This window comes from Pyxicephalus adspersus, chromosome 2 (assembly GCF_032062135.1).
Source record: "Pyxicephalus adspersus chromosome 2, UCB_Pads_2.0, whole genome shotgun sequence".
In the NCBI taxonomy this organism is placed as follows: domain Eukaryota; kingdom Metazoa; phylum Chordata; class Amphibia; order Anura; family Pyxicephalidae; genus Pyxicephalus; species Pyxicephalus adspersus.
Window position 1 is genome coordinate 115,894,514 of NC_092859.1, and position 16,588 is coordinate 115,911,101.

Consider the following 16,588-nt stretch of genomic DNA (forward strand, 5'->3'; position numbering starts at 1 on the left):
CCAAATACACACAGCTAAAGGCTCTCACTTCTATTATAAGGGCATAGGTATGACAAATATTATAGGACCTACTCTGTTTTTTTTTCTTATATTACTGAGAAAACTGCCTTTAATTTGCTTACAATTAACTACTCATAACATGCAAGGGTTATATTCTTTAAGGTTTGATTTATTTCTTTATGCATCTTTAACCATATGATAATTGTAAGGACACTGTATATTACCTGTGGGAAGTGAAAGAGTCGTATGAGCCAACCGTGTAGTGTCTGAAGAGACGCTTTGTCCGATCTTCGCGGGTTTCTGAAAGATAGATCAGGGTCTGCTATGTATGGAAAGCACACATGGGGCAACTATTTTGTTAAGGAGTTCTCCAGGGCTGGATGGGAGTAGGGTCAGAAAAAAAACTGGTAGTAGCTAATCACATTCAACTGGATTAATTTGTTTAATGTTAAAGGTTTCAAAGTGTATTCAAGCTCCTTTAACAGTTCTGCTTCATGAACTAATGAAGCAGCTTGGAGAGCTAGATACTAGATATACAATTACCTCAATAAATGACAACCTTCACTGGTTAGAATTACAGCTAACATTATTATTATTATAGTATTATAATATTATAGTATTTATATAGCGCCAAAATATTACACAGCACTTTACAAAGTCCATAGCCATTTCACTAAGTGTCCCTCAAAGAGGCTCACAATCTAAAGTCCCTACCATAGTCATATATCTTTAATACAGTCTAAGGTCAATTTTGGAGGGAAGCCATTTAGCAGTTTTTTGGAATGTGGGTGGAAACCAACACAAGCACAACGAGAACCTGCAAACTCCATGCAGATAGTGTCCTGGCTGAGATTTGAATTGAGTATTAACCTCTGAGCCACCGTGCTTCTAACATAGGATAAAACTAGGGTCTTAAATTAGGGTTAAGGTCATAGCTAGGATAGGATATCCCTGTGGTTAAGGGTTATTGCTGACTAGAGTTAGAATAATAGTAAGGTAAAGGTTGTAGCTGGGATAGGAAAAACTAGGGTTAGATTCGTAGAGATTGATTCACTATAGAATTTAAAGCTTTTTACTCAGCAAAGTGATTTATAACTTTGTGAGAGTTAATTCACTTAGCTTAGTAAACATGGTAGAAATTCACTTAGTAAAAAATTCCCAATTTTACACAAGGAAATGCCACACAAAAAAAATGATTTTTGCTTGCACATGATTGGAAGGGTGAGGGCTGCAGGACTTCACCTCATTTACTAAGCTAAAGAAAATATCCATCGAGGGTGATATTCACTTTGTGAGATGATATCACAAGAAATTTGTCTGTGCTAAATTAAAACATTTTAACAAATATATGTCCAAACGATCAGATAATGAATGCATTCTAGGCAATCATCAAGCAGTACCACATTGCCAGTTGTAAGTAATACAAGTAGAGTACTTGTAATGCTTGTTGTCACTGTGCCTCCTAAATGACAGACGCTTCACTTCAGTGATGTAGATAAGAGGAGAACTGTAGACAACGGTACTCATTATGCATGTACACTCTCCAAATAGGCTTTCCAAGGTAAACATTGGCAGGTGACAGTAACAAACATGAGGCAAGGGATGCACTGATCAGCAGTTTTTTTTTCTGCTTTTATTTCACTGGCTGACTTCATTTATATCAACACTTGTGAGATAAAAATGTGACTCATTTTGTTTCTTGATATTTATTCAATAAAATATTTATATTTGTATATGCAAAAACCAATTAATAGCAATGTTTACGTTTTTCTGTATTATTTTGCACATTTGGGTTGAGTTAGTAAATTACTTTAGACTGTTCACTTAGCAAAGTTAATTATTACTCTACAATAGTTTATTTACTTAGTTTAGTGCAGGGGGGTCAAACTCAAACCACATAAGAGACCGAAATCTAAAACACAGGCTTAAGCTACGTACACACTTCCAATTATTATCGTTGGAAAACGAACGACGAACGATCCTGCATGATATCTACGAACGATCGTATAGCACCGATCCTGCACATAGAGGTAACGACACGATCGTTCGTAGATATTGTACACACAATAGATACGATCCTAGCAAATAGCTAAACAAATAGGTAATAGGAAATCTATTCCAGATTTGCTGGATTATCCAGCTTCACTGATAAAAGTGTATCTTCTCCAGACCTGGAGAGCTTTAATAAATCAGGGCCATAGTCTTAATAGAAGTATCGATCCTTCCTCACCCTAAGACACCATATTACACACCATCCTCGTGCATTAATCATGTTCTGCAAATAAGAATTTTCTTGTCTTCGTGAAGCATGAATTTATATGCGCTTTTCCATCTTTCATTAAATTGTCTCCCTTCTGCATCAACTTTTCTCTTGTTGGACATTTTTAAATGATTGCTTTTTTATTCTAAGCAGCTTTTCTGAGGTAGGTGTACCTGATCTATCTTGGCCTGTCTTTGTGATGGGAATGGAGCCACTGACTGTGCTAAGGTGGGAGCCTGTGTCTGAGTCTGAAGACATTGCTAATGTAGCATCCCACTGAGATTCCATACCTGGAGCAACAGCAACATACTACTGGCAGCAGGACTCTGGCACAGTCGTGCTTAGAGCTGGGTTTCGGCAGGAGTGTGAAGAAGCAACTGGGGTCCTTCAGCCTGTTGGGTGGTCAGACACTTGTGTGGTCCACCCTGCTTCTACCTAGCTTTCTGAGTCTTCCTGCCTGCAAATGAAAGGCGCTTGGAAGAGGCATAGTCCCCTCGGGCCACATAATACAGCCAGATGGGCCGGATTCGGTCTGCAGGCCTTGTGTTTGACACCTGTGGCTTAGTGAAAGAGGGGGAATTCTTCTATTATATTATCTTACACATGATTGGGCATTATTTTAAAAGATAGCAGGATGATCATTTCCTTACAAATTGATCATAAGTAAATCAGCCACAGTGTCCTGAAACATATTAATAGTCAGCAAAAAATGCCTGGACATAAAGGGTGAAAGAAGCAATAGATCTTTTTTTTCTGCAAATGCTAGCTGCCTGGCTGTCATGTCATCTAGTATATTCAGTTCTTTCTAGAGAACAGACATGAAAGAAGCAGGTGTTTTGACTGCATTATCCATGTCCTTATTCCAGCTTGTTAGAACTTGTTAGAGTCATTGATTAAGCAAAGGAGGGAAATAAGTCAGCAATGGTAGCCCTGATGATTCTCTCAGCACAGGTTTCCTTTAAAGGAATCTGTCATATGAGAAGCAAGTCACAGTGTGGCACAGCAAACTAACAAAATGTAGTAATTGGTTTTATTTGTTAAATTCATGCTGTCACTGCTAATTATTCAGCAGCAGAAGACCAGCGTCTTTAGTACTTTCTATTCTAGTATCCAGTTCTGCAGCAAAAAGAGCTATCTGCCTGGATACAGATCTTTTTTTAAAATAGCCTTTCTCAGAGTTACCTATACATACACGTGTACATAAATCAAAACTAAAAACTTCTCTTTCTTTTTTAGGGTTACATCTTTTTGATGGTGCAAAAAAACAAAACAACCAAGAACCTGGTAATGCTTCCAGTAATCCAATGCTGTCCTGTGTCCTATTAGACTTAATACAGATAAAGACCAGTAAGTTACAACATATTACAGTTTTGTTCTTGGGTTTAAATACACTAGTCCAAGGAATATGTCATTTTGGCTGTGAAATAATGCATTGTTTTTTTCCCGAAAGATTTCCATATAAAATATACTAAACAAAACTTTTAGGTCTAATTAATCAGCAGCTTACAATAACCCAAACTAAATTCACTGCTGTTGAGGCCAAGGTTACCTATTTTGTTGTATGTACAACCTATGCTATGACCTGAAATAACTAAAAAGGCATAACTTGTCTGGGCATTGATTTGTTTCACGTGGATCTTGCTCCTTTCATTTTATTAACAATAATTTTTTCTTAACAGTTTTTTCCCTTTTTGTTATTATCAGGATAATTGTATGAAAAATCTAAAAACAATGACTGACAATACACAGAATTGCCATGTATAGTATGCCCTGAATGTACACATCATTTTTCAGATTCTTACCTTGTCTTGGATCTGGCTGCCTCATTTGTACTTCTTCCACACAATCTGCTGGGAACCAACCACTCCGACCCTTCACTGAGCCCTCCCAAAATCCACCTTCACCAATACTCAGCACTGTAAAAGAAAAACAATAAATAGCTCAATGTATTGTTTACTACAATTCTTAGCTGATCTAAATTCAGGGGGCAACAAATAAACTTGTGGCTAAATTACTATCATGAGTGGTAGATTTTATAGTGGTGCAATATATAAAAGACATTGTTAGCTGACAATGTGTGGACAATATGTTTTTAAAAGGGAATTGTAATAAATGACTTGTGAACATTAACAACCCCGAAAATATATATTTCCATTGGATGTACACATGAAAATGTTACCAAAAAATGAAGTTTAAGAACTTAAGTGTGTAGCCAGTAACATGCTGGCTGGCTGGCTTAGTCCACTGGAACTCAATTGGGACTAGCAGTTGAAACCTTTGGCACTTGTGGATTTGTTATGAGTGTGATACAAAAGGGCATGTGAAAAAAAATTGGGGGTAGTTTGGAACTGCTATTCGTAAATGCACTCAACAGTCAGTGTTAAAAACCATGGTGCTTAGCTATCACAGAAATGTAGTATTAGTTTTATTACACACAGATCATCATCATGAACCCACATATTGTTTTTAAACTGTGATGTATTTGACACACCTTGGTTTGTACAAACCATGTTAGAAAAGTTCAACAAACACTTTTTTAACATTAGCAAACTACAATGGGTGGAAGTAGAACTGAAATAATATGTAAGTAACAAAATACAGAAGGGAAGGCCAAATGTGAAAAGGAAATATCTAAGCATGCTATAATCTATAACTATCAGTAATCTCCCCAGCCCCTTTTAGCTGGGAGCACCACATGTCACTTTTAAGTAAACACCTGCCTATTTCTGGGTGGTTACTAAAAAGTTGGGTCACAATAAAGGGATTGCCGCCTACATGCAGCTTCTTCCGACCTAGCTTAACACAAGATCTGGGGAAAATACTAATTATATTTAAATGACTGTATATATTGATCAATTCTACTATCTACTATTTTCAAGAAAAAAAAACCAAAGAGGGGACTTCCTTTTAGCTTGGAAGTACTAATTAAACCACCTAACTTACAAGGGAAAATTAATTATTTTAAAAAACCTGATTTTGTAGCCTGTAATACACAATAAAATCACCTTTCACGTAGAGCAACAAGAAATATTAATGAGGAATCAGATTAGTTGTTAAGCAACAACAGTTCTTCTAGAAGGCGTAGATAAATAGGGACCCTGCGTATTCCCTAAAGTTGACCTATACTGACAGCTTTTGTAAGATGCCATTGCTGAACTCATTGTAAACTATGATAATTGCCTGGATGAAAAGCTGATTGACTTCAGTATTTTTAATTACAAACTTGAAGCAAGCATGCAGATAAGGGTGTGAAGAGTTGTATGACAAGTTGAACACCTGAGCTGTGTACTCATTCTGGGTCAGTGATTATTATGGTAACAAAATTAGTGAATCAGAACACCAACGAGGCAATCTATATTTGTAGAACCAGTTTGTCAATGGCAGTTTACATAATATTTCAGTATAGGCACACTCTAACTTATCAATAGGTGGCAACTAATTAGCACAACACAGAGAAAACTGGGGTGTACTAGCAAATCTGTAAAGTATTAAGAGGAATACAAATCTTCTGTATTCGACTGACACAAACTCTAACACGCAGCATTTTATGCTAAATTCACCACACACTTAAGTAAGTAATCTAAGCATTTGATGAATAAAAATCACATGTAAATCCAATCAATACATCCAAGCTGACTTTCCTGTTGAAGCTGAGCTGTTGACCTATAACTGCAAGGGCAGTTTGCAGAGCACTGGAAGGAACAGCCATTCATCTAATCCTGGGTGTTTCCCAAACCTTTTAACATTGGGGAACCCTTGATACAACTTTCTAGTCTTCATGGAACCCATTCTTAAATTAATATATCCACAGTGCACAGTACAATAATGTGGTGGTCAGCAGGAAGAATACTTCTTACATTGTGGGCCAGTGGGAACGATACCCAAAAAACATAATTGATGTTAGTGAAACTGATTTGAGAGGCACAAACTCATTGCACAAGGATTTTCTATAACCCCATGGAGGAATACAGGGTCTTCTTGGAGATTGGAGGATTACATTAGAGGCATCTCTGACTGGTATTTTTTATGTTTTCTTTTGGCTTTGTTATGTTCCCTATGGCAGTACCCCCTTCCCCCATTATTCCATTTCTTCTTAACTAGATTTGAGTCTTCTTATGGCTCAATGAGCCTCCCATTTTTGGAATGAGACAAATACGACAAAGTGAAGACGTAGGTAAAATCAGATTTACTGACATATGGTTTTCACTAGGGGAAACAAGGTAAACATTCATGTATATTTTCATCAAACAGTTCTAATTGCCCAGGATTATGACAAATTTAAATGCAAAACTGACTAAGCACTGTATACAAGCACTTTTGTAAAATGTAACTGTAATAAATAAACAGCTTGTTAATAAAACATGAACTATTCAATAACACCATATAAGTTGGAGAGGAGGTGAAGGAGTAAGAGCCCAGTAATTGTCTATATTCTTTACCTGTTCCATTTACCCATATTATATTTTTCCTTCTAGTCTTTTATTAGTATGTTACTGTATTATAGATACAAACTTCTACTTTTATTTATTTATTATATTCAATACTGGTCATAACTAGTGTTATATAATGTGTATGAATTATTATTATATAATAATGTTGTGTATTAATATATACACTTTGTACACTTGTACTGAACACTATGACACATGTTAGGTTTCTTCACTTTAATCAATATTATAGGCTTTGTTTGGATTTAATTTATTTTTACCATATACTTTTTACAATGTTATACTAATTGTAACTTGATACAATACTAGGAGGGAACACATCCATGCCTGAATTTACAGCTAAGCATTTTGCTGTATACTGCAGCCTGAGCATTTTGCTGTATACTTTTTACTGTTTTCTTAGATTAGACTAGATTTATATCTACATTAGGTTTATGTCTACATTAGGTTAATGTAGAGGTCAAGCTGTAAAATTATTAATTTTTGCTAGTTTCTGATTATATTGTCTAATAATATTGTGTTGCCCTAAGAATAAAACTGTGTAGATCTTCTAGGAACCTTTTTTTCAGACAAATTTACCTTCAATGAGAAATCTCATGACAAAAGTTCTCTAAGGGTCTCCTCTCATATACAAGACACTAATCAACAAGACAACTTCCCCCATTCAGAATGGCAACTTGCCATCTAGACAGGATAAATGTGTAGAAAGAAGAGAATCTGACTAACTTGTAACAGGTCTTGAATTCTTCATGGTGATTTGCTCTGACAGATGACATGTTCTGACAGTTCTTGTCACGCAATGTACCACATTAGTCAACTTTTTGAACTTAGATCCAAAGAAGGATAATGAAGTTCTTGAAAAGTAACGACCGACCAAGTAAAGCCGACCAAGAAGTAAGCCGACCAAGAATAACTGTTAAACTGTTAAAGATGCAGGAGAGGACTGGGATTGGGGACATTTACCCTCTTAGCCAATACTATATATTATGTTGGGCTGAAGACTTTAGAGGAAAGCCTTTTCACATTCATATACTGATCAATGAAGGATCTACAGTCAGTGACATGTGCTATTATATGTGCCACCTGTTCCCCTTTTAGAACAGCAAACACATCCACAGGGATATGTCTTACTTTATTTGTGGCTTAGAAACGTTATGTCACCAAATTGCAAGAGTTACAAAAGATGCTGGCACTTTAGGTTATGTTCAGACTGGCGTTAAGGTTGGACTGTGATTACCACTTCCTTACTACCGCTGCCTCAAGGGACATGCTACATGTAGCGTCTGCCCACAGATTCCCAATAGAAAATGCATGGGGTGGCAGTGAGCAGTTCAGTACCATTCACTGATGCTTGTATCAAGCCTGCAAACACTGTTTTTAGGAACCAGTGCTGCAGTTCAGGTGGCTGAGTGGCTGGCAAGCAGACAGCCAGCAGGAGCCACATAGAAACGCTTGTTCGTGCCAACAGTCTAAACCTGACCTTAACAACACCTATCTTTCCCATTGTCTATGGATAGGCACCAACTGGACATTACCTTTAAAAAAAACAAGTAAAAAATTTAAATTTTTAGCAATAATTTGTTTACTGGCAGAAAAAAAAGAGGATAGACGTGCTATGCAAAACTGCCTCAGAAATCATCAAAATCCATGATGTAAACAGTCAATTTATTCTGTCAGCTTCATTTTTCCACTCTAATAGTTATAATCTTGGAAAGCCTATTTTGGAGTTTCACTATCTATGATGTCCAGCAGCTATCAGTATGATAGTCAGTGGGCAAATTCTTCTGACAACCTTTCTCACCACCTAAGTGCCATAAAATGACAAACATCAGTACAACATACTTCCAGGCAACAGGGCTTACTAGCCTGCATTTATTTCCTGGAGAGTCGCCTGGTACTCTATATCTTTGCCAAATTAAATCAGATAAAAAAAGTAAATTAATATTTCTACCAGTGGCATAAGGATTGCAAGGATATGAATGATTATTCTGGGCTATGAATATGTATTCTGTTCCCTGGGCTTCTCTCTTTTATTCTAAGTACTGAACTCGCAAGCTTGCAGTGAGTGTATCATGAACTATTTTTCACGCATTTATATCTACTCACCCAGTTCTTTGCAGCTCTGATTAATAAGGAGTAGTAAAATCTACATTGACAGCTGACAAACTAGGTGGGCAGCTACTCCACAGACAAAGAGGGGAAACACTGCAGACACACAATATGAGCCTAGTTCATTAAAGCTTTCCAAGACTGGAGAAGATAGACTATCATGGGAGAACCTGGGTGATCCAGCAAACTTGAATGAGAAAGGGGAGACACTGCTGCATAAAGTTGGTACCCTTAACTACCACTCCTACCAAAACCAGTGCATATTACTATGTGTTCTGCAACCATTTATTTTTCCATTCTATTGTTCATTATTCTATATGTATTTTAACCAGCATAATGGCTTAGCGTCACTACAGGAATGTCATTAAAGGGTAAGTTATATATAAAAAAAAAATAATGCAATAAAACCAATTGTTTCAATGCACAATGGTATGTTTACTTTTTATAGAACTAGCAAAAAATATAATGACCTTTTCTCGTTTCCTATGTTTACACATGCAAAGGTAAAACGATTCTTCATAACTACTGGCCTCTAAACCTGTGTTATGCACTGACGTCTGCAAACTGCATGCTGCTAGATAGAATATGTAATGATGCTCTACAAACTGTGATAATATAGCTTCCTTTCTGTGCTACAACATTTAAAACCAGAGAACTAAATAAATAGAAGGGTAAATGTATATTATGACCTGTGTCAGGGCAATCACTAAAAATGTAAGCAACAGTGTATGGAAGCAATACCATCTGTAAGGATAAAGGTGGCCATAAATGTATTTAATCAAACTAAATGTGCAAATGCCCAGTGTGAATTGAATTCTACCTTCAATTTTCTTTTTGTAGTGGAATGGAGCAAGGTTTAATCACTGCTGCCCCCAGAACCTGATGGAAAAATCATTTCATAAACAGGTGTATGGGGCCCAGGCAGCTCCATTTTTAGGTAATGCAATGATACCTTCATATATGCTATAGAAATTTCACTAAAGAGAGTACAACACTAAAGAGGTTCAACAATGCTGTTAAATACCAATAATAATAATAATACAGCCGTAGAACAGGAGCTATCTAATGGTAATTATATCTATTGACAATAAAAACCACTTTAAAAAATGTTGGCATCTTTTTTTCAAAATAGCTATCCTAATAAGCATTTGATCCCCTACACATAGAAAACACTCTATACCACGGGTGTCAAACTCAAATTCACAGTGGGCCAAAATTAAAAATTTGGACAAAGTCGCGGGCCGAACTTGAAACTGAAATAGCACCGCTACTACAATTCCCTGCGTCAAGAAAACAGTCCAATGCGGGGCTTAATGTTATGAGTGGCTGGAACTCCCTCTTCACTGAAATAGAACTGCTACTACAATTCCCTGCGTCTATAAAACAGTCCAATGCGGGGCATAGGCATAGAGGCTGCTGGTCTATAGACGCGATGCTGGGAAATGTAGTAGCAGCGCTATCTCAATGCAGAGGCGGGCCATCTGCAATTTATGTTTAGGATTCCTTTGGGGGCCAAAAAAAGGATGTTACAGGCCAGATTTGGCCCGCGGGCCAGAGTTTGACACCCCTGCCCTACACTTAACACTACACTAAAACAAACCTTCAACGCTTAGCATCCACTTCTAACTTATCCCATCTTAAAGTTATACCCTCTTCCTCCAAAACACTTCACCTAATCACCAAAGCAAGCCTAGCACCAAAGACAAGTCCCAATAAACCACACACATTGCATCACATTTCTCTCTTCAGTATACTGTATACATTTCTCTCTTCGGTATACTGTATATTTGTAAAAAAGTGTACATTTTCTATTTTGCTTTTGTTATCACTTCCTTTATACAATGAGAAGGCACAAGAAATCCATGGGAAGTATAGTACAATATATGTTGTGTTGTAGTTTCCTACAACACCAGTATAACCACAAAATCTCTTAATGCATATTTAGAAAGAGCAGAAGTATATTACCCTGAACACAACATGTAGGGGTCTTTTGTACGAACATCTCATTACTGCTATCCTTCAAGAGGTGAAGAAATTATATCATAATTTGCTGTTTAAAGGAGTTTATCACCAACAGAGAAGAAGTAATATTTCTAGTACCACATCCATAAACTACATCAGATCCATATTCTGGATTTTTAGGGACCTTTTACAAATTTTAGACATCTTACATCCTTTTAAAAAGTCAAAACATAGATTATTATATTCTAAATACAAGAATACAGCAATCAGGACATGTATATAGTTTATATTTAGTATCATTTAACACACGTTTTGCAGGATCTGCTTCCTTCAGGAACAATGAGAAGCAAGCAACCTGGATGATCCCCAGGTTCAGTGTTTCATCCTAACACTATGGCTACAGGGTATGGAATGGATGTGTGACTTTTAAGGATGGCTGCAAAATTAGAATTATTTTGGCAAAAAGATTTATGTTTTGTTTAACTATTTGGCTAGAATTACGTTTTACCACTTTTACAAAAATCCCTTGATTTTATTCTTAGTTATACATAGTGATGCACTGTAAAGAACAAATAAATGTCACCATGAAAAAATAAATCAATCACATCTGGGTTCTGTTTTAGGTATGGAACACACAATGCATCAGGTCTTTGCTTTTGTAAAGACGTGCAAGCCATACTTTCAGGGTTAGGCATATGGTCCTGACCTCCTGATCCAATGAAAATTGCCCGTGGAACTTATTAAAAGGCAGGAACTACCGGTACATATGTGTTAGCCATAACAACATTTCAGATTCCAGATATTTTCCAGTTAACAATGACATAAATGAACAGCTCTGTGCTGTGAATGAGTCCTTTGAATGATACAATGAATACAACAGATTTTGAACATTCATAGCTGACTCTTTATGACCCTTTATGCATATAATAAATAACTAGTATTCAATACACTAATACAGTAGCATAGATGGCATCTATACTCTACAGTACTTTTTAAAAAAAGGTGTTTATGGCTTATTGGTTTTATTCTGCTGCAATGGAAACATTAATGGAAACTTGAATGGCTACTTGAATGGTTTCTTGACTTGAAAATGAATGATAAAAAACCATAATAACTGTATGGCAATTAAAAACCCAACAAGTAAAGCAACATTTTTACATAAAATAGTGCTATAATATTTATTCATCCAATACCCTATCCACAGAATCCATTTAGATAAAAAATTGAACTCATCTTAGATAAAGCTAAGAGAGTAAATAGAAACTATTGAATCTCTATGATTCACTTTACACATGTCCCATGAGTCACCTATCCCTGTGAATGTGAATCCCTATACAATATGGGCACTAATGATATAAAGTACATAATCATCATATTGACAATTTAAACATCATCTGCTAATGTCAAAATGCATTAGTTCAAAGGCATTTATTCACTTCAGTAAGTCCTTTCTATATATTTTAATGGTTTATTACACTATATATGTTTCACCTACAAAGCTTCACCTAGCATACTTTGAAGGTTGATTTACCAACATGCATTTAACCACCTAATGAATTGAGGATTTATCCCTTCCTAATCCCGAGAGCAGATTTCAGGCTTTGGATATAACAAAAGGTAATGATATCTGTTTTAAACTGAAAAGACTTTTTTTCTGGTACCATATACTAAAAATAGAAGGGGATTTAGTTGTTGCAATGTAGTAGTTATGGTAAAATATAATGCCAAAAAAGACATCGTATGTCACAATTTCTATTTTATTACAAATAAAAAGAAACTAGACATTTTTCCTTAAAAGTAAATTATCTTATATAAGAAGTATGAACATAAAGGGCCTTATTTTTTTAAAGCTCTCCAAGGCTGGAGAGGGTACACTTTCATCAGTGAAGCTGGGCAATCCAGAAAAGAAATCCATTCCAGGTTTGCTGGATCACCCTGCTTCACTGATGAAAGTGTATCCTCGCCAGCCTTGGAGAGCTTTCATAAATCAGGCCCATTAAGTCAAATTTAGAGTAAAAGTTTATATTTTCTCAGAATTTTGGATTTCCGCCCACTGGTAAAAAGTGTAAAAAAAACACCAAAATAAAAACAAACAAAACACTGTTTTGCCTTGACATACACTTAAATTTACTAAAGATTCACTAAAGATGGACCACAATTTTAAACATGTAATTACCCAGAATGCCAACTACCACCTTTAAAGGGAATCCAGTGGGCTGGGTGCCCTAATCACAATTATTACAGGGGAAACAAACAACCTAGGTAGTTTCTACAGCAGCATGTGAACCTTTCAACTTCTTTCTGTATTGGCCTTTTAAAAGAGACTTCTACCAAAATACAATTGAGAGGCTATAAAGACTGTAAGGAAACATCTGAAACAATGAGCCTGATTTATTAAAGCTCTCCAAGGCTGGAGAGATTACACTTTAATTAGTGAAGCTGGGTGATCCAGCAAGTCCAGGATTCAAAACACAAAGCAAATTGCTTTTAGGAAATCCATTCCAGGTTTGCTGGATCACCCAGCTTCACTGATAAAAGGGTATCCTCTCCAGCTTTGGAGAGCTTTAATAAATCAGACCGAATGTGAAACTCAGCAGGTCTCAAGCCAGGCCAGGTATATTCCTTGCTGGATCTTTGTCTCTACACCAACTTTTTCATGTACAAGTTTAACAATAACAAACAAAAACATGAATAGGCTATGAGATTTATGTTTGTGGATATGTGTATGATTTATGGATTAAGATAAGAACATTAGAAAAAGCTTATAGTAAATGCATAAATCCAGTGGACAAAAATATGAAGTTTACATGGAAAGATGCACAGAATAACAAAATTCTCTCCTCTAGTGTGTGTGTTACATGCCAAGATGGGTGGGGGTAGCTTGCTTGAACATTAAAAGCTACAGAAACTCTACCCAATTCCAACATAATTCAGTTTTTTGACTCTTGCCACCTCTAGAACACAAACTGTGGTTTATTAAAATTCTTATACACTTGATTAGGATGGCAGCAACAAACATAGAGTTTAAAGACAAGGAACACAGACACCTCTGGAGAGATTTGAAAATTTGTGGCAACCCATCCTGGGACATTTCTAAAATATCAACAAGGTCAAGCTCAAATAGTGAATGGAGGGGAGAAGCTGGACACATCACCGATACAATTATGCAGAATTTAGCTGAAGTGTTTGAAAAACCCAAAAAGGGTTGTTAGGAACTTTGCATCCTTGTACCTTTCAAACCAAAACAAAACAATGAAGCTTGTTAGTCCAAAACACAAGTGAAGCAACTTGGTATATGTAGTGCACTGTAATTAGAAATGCAAGGAACTTACATTGGGGGGATAAAACAACATCTAAACAAATTGCCCAACACAGAATGTCAAATTTTACAGAACTGGGGCATAAAGAGGCTTCTCTGTCTAGCCATTCATACAGCTTTCAGACAGCACCCTAAGGAATTTTACCTTTAATTATTTTTGCCTTTTTTAATTTATCTGGTTCACAGAAGTCAGCATTGCATTACCAATACCACTTTTCCTTAGTACGATGTACAAATAAAGAATAAAAGCAGCCAAAATAGCAAAATGACAGTATAATACAATTCAATACTACAACTGGTTAACTGACTCATGTGATCCATGCAATCTCCTCTGTTGGGAGGCAGCTCAGGTAAGAGAAAGAAGGGAGGAGGGGGGCAGAAAAAGGTGATAGGTGAAAAAAGGAAGGGGAGAGGGAAAGAGATAAGGCCGAGAGGGAGGAGGTTTGCTGTACCAATCTGATGGGAAAATATATCAGAAGCACCAGGGTTTTTTGGAATTCAATTAGGGCCAACTGAAAGAGTAAGTTGGGAAAAGGTGGAAGATATGTGAAGTTCCTATGTTTTGGAGTTTTTGCAGTTGGTCTAGTAGTATCAAGTTTTCTGAGACTTGTGCTAGGTGGATTTTAGTGATGCTGCATGGTTTCTTTTGTCATTATCTCACCGGTTCTCAGAAATATTTTTTCACAGCACTGAAGGCAGAGTTTGGCCACATTTGCTCAATGAATAATAGACCTTTTTTCTTAATTAATTTCTAGGAATTAGATTAAGATGGAAAATAAGTATTTAGGGGATTTCTCGAGAATCATGTAAGTTTGTGAATGAGCTGTAGTAGTTCTGACCAGAAAAGAGACTTGGATATGACCACAAGATGTTTAGCATTATTCTATTTCTTTTTCTGTCTCCTCCAGGTAGGAAGAAGAATGTGTAGGGCTGACGAAGTCTTGTACCAGTGATTTGAAAAATTGTAGATAATCTCTTGTTATCTGTTTGCTAATAATGCCTTATGGGAAAATATAGAGAAGAGGATTCTGATTCTTGTATGGAAGGGGGAAAAATTAATATTGCCAGTGTCACAGAGAACTCAATTCTGACAAGATGTTTCCGATTTTGGCTTTATCATTGCAGAGTCACTTGAGTATCATTACAGGGGGAAAAAAGGGGGTTGACAGAGTGAACCGGAAACAAAAAAAATGTTTAGCAGAAGGTCCACATTTTGTATTTAATCAAGTGTGTAGATTTATTTACATTTTTGGTTGTTCTGCATTTCTGGAATGAGTATATGTTAGTCCTAGTAGAAATGGGGGGTTGAACTATGATGAGCATCAGAAAAAAGGAAGATATAGATATATGAGACTGGGGAAAGTATCTGGTACAGTGTTTTTGGAGGCGGTGAGAAGTTCTGCAGAAGTCCAAGGGAATCCTTGGAAAGTGATGTCAAAGGAGGCTTGTTCAGTTTTAGTCCATCATTTTTATGAGGTATGTCTACAACCACATGTAACAAATAAGAGTATGGCACTGCATATTCAAGAAAAAAAGTTTCTAAGTTATTTTAAATCACTGTTAAACAGGAAGATAGAATGAAAATTAAAACATCTATGGCATCGTTATCTTTCTTGGGTACAGATGTTTCATGGGCTCCCTGTGACGGTAATACCATTGGGTCCTGGGGCTTTGCTGGTTTGATTTTAAGGCAAGATTTTTCCTCTGTTAGGGAAGGCTCTAGTTTTGTACTAACATATGCCAGAAGATAAAAAAAACAATATTCTTCAAATTAGCTCCCATAAGAGTTTATATAATCTATTATATTAGTTTTAAAGATTTCAGCTATGTAATGCTGGGTGTGGAGTAAGTTGTGTTATGGATAAGTAATGGAGAAGATGTAGGATGATAATGTATGACATTTTTCCTGAGGGATCTAAGTTTTTTTTCCATGATTGTTGTCAAACTCATAATATGTGCAGAGGTCTTTGGCCAGAAAAGATCTGACATTGTGGGGATTTCTGGTTGTCCCTGAGATTAGGTAATTTGGCTTCATGTTCTGTACTGAAGTAATGGTTCGTGGGCAGATTCCAATTTTGTTATGAGTTCTTAAAAGAAGAATCTATTTTTGCCTTTAATTTCTAAGTTCAGGGCCTTGCTTGATCAGCAAACCTCATATGAAGCACTTGTGGGATTCCATCATCCAGAAAGGAATGTGCTTTTAACTGGCCCAGGGGCCAAGGATATGTGGCTGTTTTTACTATGAGATTAACAGCAACAAGGATTTGTATGTTTTTCTGATAACTTGAATTCAAGGCCTAAGTACCTAAATACATACTGGTATATGTACCAAACCATATATAATATTGAACAGCCATCTTTGTGAATTAGACAGCACAGCCAGATCTTTGACCTCCAATGCTGAAAGCAACAGTGCAGCTTTCTCAAATACTGATTAATTTCATCCTTCTACTCATTCCCTTTGTCAGCATAAGGGCTGTTAGTATATAT

General features: G+C 36.4%; 1 protein-coding gene across 1 annotated transcript in view; it reads right to left on the minus strand.

Annotated features, from left to right (window-relative positions):
• The window catches only part of SHANK3 (SH3 and multiple ankyrin repeat domains 3), a 181,501-nt gene that overhangs the window by 31,685 nt on the left and 133,228 nt on the right, over window positions 1-16,588 (minus strand). Inside the window, exons 16-17 of the mRNA XM_072402006.1 lie at window positions 4,063-4,176; window positions 225-300 (exon numbers count right to left, since the gene is read on the minus strand). Of these exons, the coding sequence (XP_072258107.1) occupies window positions 225-300; window positions 4,063-4,176 (190 nt within the window). The remainder of the gene's footprint in view (window positions 1-224; window positions 301-4,062; window positions 4,177-16,588) is intronic.